The sequence below is a fragment of the Hordeum vulgare genome, chromosome 5H (assembly GCF_904849725.1).
Source record: "Hordeum vulgare subsp. vulgare chromosome 5H, MorexV3_pseudomolecules_assembly, whole genome shotgun sequence".
NCBI lineage: Eukaryota > Viridiplantae > Streptophyta > Magnoliopsida > Poales > Poaceae > Hordeum > Hordeum vulgare.
Window position 1 is genome coordinate 480,289,228 of NC_058522.1, and position 7,710 is coordinate 480,296,937.

General features: G+C 51.8%; 1 protein-coding gene across 1 annotated transcript; it reads left to right on the forward strand.

Annotated features, from left to right (window-relative positions):
- Positions 1-2,302: 2,302 nt before the first annotated feature.
- Positions 2,303-4,885, forward strand: LOC123399483 (protein TIC 62, chloroplastic). Its single transcript, XM_045093892.1, has 6 exons — positions 2,303-2,841; positions 2,933-3,307; positions 3,410-3,934; positions 4,017-4,214; positions 4,308-4,553; positions 4,666-4,885. Exons 1-6 carry the CDS (start codon positions 2,318-2,320, stop codon positions 4,718-4,720), a joined length of 1,923 nt encoding a protein of 640 aa, XP_044949827.1. The 5' UTR covers positions 2,303-2,317; the 3' UTR covers positions 4,721-4,885.
- The last annotated feature ends 2,825 nt before the right edge of the window (positions 4,886-7,710 follow it).

A 7,710-nucleotide genomic window follows, 5' to 3' on the forward strand; every position in this document is an offset into this window, starting at 1 on the left:
GTTCTTCTTCAGGGATATGTCTATGTGATCGTAGGTACCCTGTCAGCGACCATTTCTTAATGAGAGGGTGGTTATGGTCGTCATTTATTTATATTACAACCCAGGCATTATCTCTCCGCTTCACAAACATACAGGCTGGGCAGTTTGTTCTTTCAGTTGTATTCCTCCTCCTCTCAGGGGCAATAGGTTGCGGGTTTTGTGTGTCTACTTTCCTCTTGATCTTCAACCCAGCTCTATGGCAGACAAGTGATGCTCTTATCAGTTCACCACTAGCCTCCGACTTTTTTCAGAAACAATACCTTACTCCAAAACCTTTCTGCCTCGCATACATTTTGTAGTGTTTCTGAGCATCCTCAAGAGTGTCAAATCTCATCATGGTTGTGGGTTGCTGTGGCGTGGATAGACGATGCATCCAGCGTTTGGTCGGTGTTTGCCGGCAACACAGTGCGTGATGTATCGGGAGTCTCACGATCTGCATAACATACAGAACCAATTTTAGTTACATTTTTTTAGGAAATCACAGTTTGTGCATATATTTTTTCTTGAAAACTGGTAATCAGTAACCTGACAACTACTTTTAGTAACCTGAAAACTAAGTAATACTTAATCTGAAAACTAAGCCTTTTTTTAAACGATAACCAAGTACTTAGAACATGGCAAGTAAGCACTGTTAATCTTGGTGAGCAGGCACGGTTAATATGGCAACTAGTGCGTAACCCAGGCAAGTAAGCAGTTGTAATCTGGTAACAAAAAGTTTTTTTCCCTGTAATATGATGAGTAGCTACTTGTAATTTGGCAAGTAGACAATTTATAAAGGGACAAGAGGTCAACTTATACATGTAGCTAGAGCTAGGCCATGGTGTGAATCTTTTTTGGGCAAGGCCATGTGTGAATTTTTGGCAACCAGGTATCCTGACAACTACCTTTAGCAAACCTGACAATTAAGCAATACTAAATCTGGAAACTATGCTACCTAAAATGATAACTAAGTACTTAGAAACCTGGTGAGTAAGCACAGTTAATCTGATGAGTAGACACAGTTAATATGGCAACTAGCGCGTAACCCAACAACTAATTACAATTGGACAACTAAGTAATAATTGCATGCATTTGCATCAGGCAAGTAAGCAGTTTTATACAGGACAAGAGGTCAAGTCATCCATGTAGCTAGAGCTAGGCCATGTGTGTATATTGGCCAGGCTACTATTATGGTAGGAATTATGGTAGCAGCAAAAACACTACAAAAACACAACTAATTTGGAAACTACAGGGAGGGAGGGGACAAAGCCACAAAGTGAGAATCCATCTATATATGAGTGATTTCTTTTTTGTGAAGATCTTGCTCTCCCTGCATGTTTTGTGTCAGATGGAGACATTTTTATCAGTGTTTTTTTCTGACCTTTTTTGTTCTGTAACAGGGGATTTGAGATCATAAGCTGAAGATCCAGAGGGAGAAAGAGAGGTGGTCCATTTTTATCAGTGTTTTTTTTCTGACTTTTTTGTTCTGTAACAGGGGATTTGAGATCAGAAGCTGAAGATCCAGAGGGAAAAAGAGAGGTGGATATCTGAAGGTGCAAAGAAAAGAGAGAGGGGTCGTCTTTTTGAGTTGGAGAAAACAAGAGGTCCGAGGGAAAACAACAGATGTGAGGGGTGCTGTTTTTTAGTCCTTTTCTGTAAGCAGATTCATATTTGTGGGAAACTCCAGAATTTAGATGGAGCAGTTGCATACGTGTAATTTTTTACTGCTTTGGATCACTTGGACAACTCCAGAAATTATCTTTTTCTTGATGCTTTTCTGTTGGTATTGTTTCTTGCTGGTACGTTCATGTCAGTGGGCTTTTGTGGAGGGAGGAAGAAGACAGGGGGGAGAGATCACGGTGGATGGGGGGAGGGGGGAGTAGGGGGATCTGAGATGGGGTTGGGATTGGTGGTGGGGAGGTAGATATTTATGGTGCTGGTGGGGCTTCAGACAGAAAAGGAGGAAAGGGTGGGCTGCGACACGTGCCCCGTGCGGTGTGTTTGGATGCCAGGCTGATAACCTGACCGCCGCACGGGAAGGCCTGGGTGCGGTGCCGCTTGGTAGTGCGGTGCATTTTTCTTTACCCCGGTATTGGTGTGGTGAGTCCGCGCATCATCCACGTACGGACGAGTGAAAAGAACGGCCATTCTGGTCACGAGCTCGGCCACGCCGCCAGGGAATGGAGGAACACGCGCGGGCGCAGTCACCACGCACGCCGTCCTACTTGAAGCCGGACGCCCGCGCGTGCCCTTTCCAGCGCCCGCGTCGCCGTCCATCGGCACGACCTGCCATGTCCCCATGCCACCCTCGGTTCAACCCTTGCATGGACACTGGGCGGAAGATGGAGGAGGGGATGAGGAGAGGGCCCCACGTTATCCCGCCAGGAGCACGCGGCCGCGCCACGTCGGACACCACACATCGACCCTCGACGCGATACGAGGCCACGAGCAGCCGCCGCGGGGGGTCGGAGATCAGGGGAATCCGGGTGACATCCGAGGAGTAACTGGAGCGGCAGAGACCTACAACGGTTCGATCGACATGGATGCCAAGGCCGTCGCCGTGTCCCTCTCGGCGCCGCTGCCCCGGTGCCGCGTCGCCGGCGGCAACGGCCCGCTCGCGTGCTCTGCATCCGCGCGGAGGTCGCGCAGGTGCGGGTACCACCATGGCGCGCCTCGTATATCACTCGCTCGCCCCTCCTCCTCTGCTCGCTCCTTCCCCGCCGGCCGCGTCTATGCTATGGCGGCGGCAGCTGCGCCGGTGAAGGAGCAGGACCTCGTCTTCGTCGCCGGCGCCACCGGGAAGATCGGCTCCCGGACCGTAAGGTGGGTACTCTTCGACTCTGCTTCGCTCGCGACCGACGGTCTGCAACTCTGCATGCATAATGCATTGAGAACTCATGCCATGCGCGTGCAGGGAGCTCATCAAGCTGGGCTTCCGCGTCCGCGCCGCCGTCCGGAGCAAGGAGAGAGCGTCACCCCTCGTGCAGAGCGTTGAGCGGCTGGAGCTCGGCGAAGGGACCGCCGCCGCCTCGAGGCTGGAGCTGGTCGAGTGCGACCTGGAGAAGCAGGGCGAGGCGGGCATCAAGGCGGCCATCGGCGACGCGGCGCTCGTGGTGTGCTCCATCGGCGCCAGCGAGAAGGAGATCCTCGACGTCACGGGCCCCTACCGCATCGACTACGTGGCCACCGCCAACCTCGTGCGCGCCGCGGCCAAGGCCGGCGTCGAGCACTTCGTCCTCGTCACCTCCCTCGGCACCACCAGATTCGGCTTCCCGGCCGCCCTCCTGAAGTAAGAACGCTGACGGATCGATCACCGCCACTTCTTTCTTTCGAACCGGACTTTGTTGAGGTTGGCCAAGGGATTAATGGAGTTTTTGGCACGACCGAGCAGCTTGTTCTGGGGCGTTCTGTGCTGGAAGAAGATGGCGGAGGAGGCGCTGGTGGCCAGCGGCGTCCCGTACACGATCGTGCGGCCGGGGGGCATGGAGAGGCCGACGGACGCGTACAAGGAGACGCACAACCTGGTGGTGTCGCCGCGGGACACGTACGTCGGCGGCCTCGTGTCCAACCTGCAGGTGGCGGAGCTGATCGCGTGCGTGGCCAAGAACAGGAGGGCGGCGTACTGCAAGGTGGTGGAGGTCGTTGCCGAGACCACCGCGCCGCTGCTGCCCACGGAGGACCTCCTCGCCAGGGTCCCCTCCGACCCCGGCAGGGCACCGCCCCCAGCTCCCGCGGCTCCGGCCGTCGTTACAGAGGCGCCGAAGGAGCCGCCTCCAGCAGCGGCGGCGGCACCACCACCAGCCGCAGCACCTCCGGCAACGGCAGCGGAACCAGCACCAGTTGCAGCACCCCCAGCACCGTCACCGGCACCAGCTGCGGCAGCAAAAGCAGAGCGGCCGCTCTCGCCATACGCGGCGTAAGTGAACCGACTGAACTGGTATCGTGATGGCCTCATGGTAATGGATGATCATTTGCTGATGCATTTTGTTGCATTGCAGGTACGAAGGGTTGAAGCCGCCGTCGTCACCGACACCCAGCTTTAGCAGCGGCACCACCGGCCAGGCAGCGAAGGAGTCGCCCCCTGCGCCGGCACCGGCACCAGCACCAGCACCAGCACCAGCTGCTCCGGCTTCTCCTCCACCTCCTCCGGCTGCTCCTGCTGCTGCAAAGCAACGTCCGCTCTCACCCTATGCAGCGTAAGCAAACCAACTGATGTCAAAACCTTGGAACTTCAGTGAAGAATTTGGCCTCTGATGGATCCATTTATTCCCGGATGGCGTACGTCGCAGGTACGAGGGGTTGAAGCCACCGTCTTCCCCAACCCCCAGCAGGAGCAGCAGCAAGAAAAAGGATGACGGCGATTCTCCTTCGCCACCGCCCTCCGCCGCCTCTCCGGATGCGGCGACTACCACCACCACCGCCGAGGCTGCAGCCGAGTCGTCGTCGCCGCTGTTGGATTCCAACGCCAATGGCGTTCCTCCCACCGCCGCCCCTGCCACTGCTGATCCAGGGCGCCCGCTTTCACCATACGCCAGGTACTAATTTCTCCCTGCCTCCCTGCTCAGCAGGCTCATGACAATGGCATTCGAATTCACACGTATGGTCCATTCCTCTATCTGTCTGATTAATTGCAACTTAATTTGCAAGGTACGAAGACCTGAAGCCTCCAACCACGCCAACTCCATCCGCGCCAAAAGTATAGAGCGGCCGGCCCGGCGGTTACTTTCATTTACCTTTTCTTTTCCTGCTCGATCGGCGGCCTCTGCCCGAGCGCGAGCTCAAGGCACGTGTATATGCCAATTTTCCTTCTTCGAGAAAATACCAATGTACACGAGGATGGCAAGATGCATATTTTTTTTCCCGAAAAGGAGTCCCGGGCCTCTCATCGACCGATGAACACATCCATTTTTATTATATTATTTAAGAATCTGACAAAATCAAATACATGGAACAATCGAAAACCACCTTTCTAACGATCTATGTTGCTACACCTATTAGGTTGGAATGATGAAGTGTCCTGACCACGCACCAACGCACACCATTGAATCCGGTGGCCTGCCCGCCGGCGAGCTGACATCCCCGACCGGTCTAGCAGATTGTGAGCATGCACCTCATGCGCATGCTTGAGAATTCGCCACCACGATCTTCCGCCTTGCCAACTTCAGAAGAGATCCACACATTAAGCTTGCCAGACCCAGCTACCCAGGACGCCAGACAATGCCACCACCCTACGTGCGTTCGCGAACACACATGTCCATCATCGAGACCCCACTGTGGCATGTCGGCGAGACCCGCCATCGCCGACGTGGGATATGCCACACCACCACCACCTGCCGCGTAAGGAACCATCCATGCTCGCCGCCCACACCCACTGTTGGAAAAGGAAATGCCTAGGAGGCGCTTAGGCATGCCTAGGCGCTAGGCAATAGCCAAACGCCTCGCCTAGGGCATAAGCGAAAGCCTAGGCAGGACATGCAATTAACTTTCTACCAAGAGAGAAATCATGCCAAACGCCTCCGCCTAGGCTATGCCTAGGGCGCTTATGCACCGCCTAGGCACTAGGCACAGGCCAACCGCCTCGCTTACGCCTATCGCTTTTTCCAACCTTGCAAAAGATAAAAAGTTAGTAATGACAGTACCACTTGTGGCACTACCACTTTGGTCCTATTGGTATAAAACGCATGACCAAGATACATACTAGTGGATCTTTGGGCTCACTCGATTTTGAATCATTTGAGACATGCGAACAATGCCTACTTGTGTAAACGCATGAAAAAACTCCATGCAGGTGGATCTTTTGGAATCACTTGGTTTCGAATCACTTGGGACATGCAAATCATGCCACATGGGCAAGATGACTGAAGGTCTCGTTTTCTAGTGAGAAGGAACGAGCAAGTGACTTATTGGGAGTAATCCATTTTGATGTATGTAGTCCAATGAGTGCTGAAGCACGCAGTGGATATCGTTATGTTCTTACTTCAAAGATGATTTGAGCAGATACATGTGTATTTACTTGACGAGTCACGAGTCTGAAATATTGAAAAGTTCAAGCAATTTTAGAGTGAAGTTGAAGATCATTGTGACAAGAGGATGAAATGTCTACAATGTGATCGTTGATGTGAATATCTGAGTTGTGAGTTTGGTATACATTTAAGACAATGTGGAAATTATTTCAGAACTCATGCCACCTCGAAAACCATAGTGCGATGGTGTGTCCGAACGTCGTAGCCGCGCCCTATTAGATGTGGTGCATATATGATTTCTCTTATCGAATTACCACTATAATTTTGGGGTTATGCATTAGAGACAACTACATTCACTTTAAATAGGGCACCATATAATTCCGTTGAGATGACACCGTATGAACTATGGTTTGGCAAGAAACCTAAGCTGTCATTTCTTAATGTTTGGGGCTACGATGCTTATGTCAAAAGGCTTCAGTCTGATAAGTTCGAACCCAAAGAAAATAAATGCATCTTCATAGGATACCCAAAACAATTGGGTATACCTCCTATCTTAGGTCCGAAAGCAAAGTGTTTGTTGCCAAAATGGGTCCTTTTCCGAGAAAGAGTTTCTCTTGTAATAATTGAGTGGGAGAATGGTGGAACTTGATGAGGTTACTGAACCGTCACTTCAACCAGAGAGTAGTAGGGCGAAGGAAGATGTTCCTATGGCGCCTACACTAGTTGAAGAGGAAGATAATGATGGTGATCATGAAGCCTCGGATGAAGTTACTACCAAACCTCGTAGGTCGACAAGGACACGACGTCCTCTAGAGTGGTACGGTAATTCTGTCTTGGAGGTCTGTTGGAAATATGCCCTAGAGATAATGATAAAATAGTTATTATTATATTTCCTGTTTTAAGATAATCGTTTATTATCCATGCTCACTGTTGGAAAAGGCAATGCGTAGGAGGCGCTTAGGCACGCCTAGCCGCTAGGCAATAGCCAAACGCCTCGCCTAGGGCATAAGCGAAAGCCTAGGCAGGACATGCAATTAACTTTCTACCGAGACAGAAATCATGCCATATTGCACTAATGTGTCAAACGAGCCATATTCCAATGGTAGTAGCTGGTAGTTAACTTATATGTATGCTTTTAATTAAGATAATACACATATAGTAACCATAAATACATCCTCCGTCTAGGCTACGCCTAGGGCGCTTATGCACCACCTAGGCACTAGGCACATGCCGACCGCCTCGCTTACGCCTACCGCTTTTTCCAACCTTGCACACACCCTTCATCTAACTGCCCAAGACGACGCCTCCAAGGAGGTGACGACGCCATAGCGCAGCCACCGCCCATTCACAAGGAACTATGGTTTTCACCCGAGCATAAAGGGAGGAGGGAGCAGGGGGAGTTGATCTCACCATTCCTACCAAGGAAGGAAATGAGTAGGAGCGCCATTGACGACGTGGCCGTAGCCATCGACGAGAGGTTTCCCCTGGACAAGCTCCCGGGGAGGGAGGGAGGGGGGACCTCTGGCCGATGGCGGCGGCCACATCGTCGATGCATGTATATGAAAACACCCACAAACAGTCGATGCCATGAGACATGAACAAACCTTTGGCTTGCACTAAGAGCAACTCTAGCCGGGTTTGCTAAAACTCAGCTGACTCCTCAACCGTTGGAGGGAGTGAGCATCGTTCTTGTAACATCCCAAAATTATAAATTTTGGAATGTTAATAT

Bases quoted from the DNA above. Each gene is read 5' to 3' on its own strand.
- LOC123399483 (XM_045093892.1), top strand. From the start codon at position 2,318: ATGCCACCCTCGGTTCAACCCTTGCATGGACACTGGGCGGAAGATGGA. The intron at 2,842-2,932 runs GTGGGTACTCTT...ATGCGCGTGCAG, and splicing joins ATCGGCTCCCGGACCGTAAG to GGAGCTCATCAAGCTGGGCT. The intron at 4,215-4,307 runs GTAAGCAAACCA...CGTACGTCGCAG, and splicing joins CCGCTCTCACCCTATGCAGC to GTACGAGGGGTTGAAGCCAC.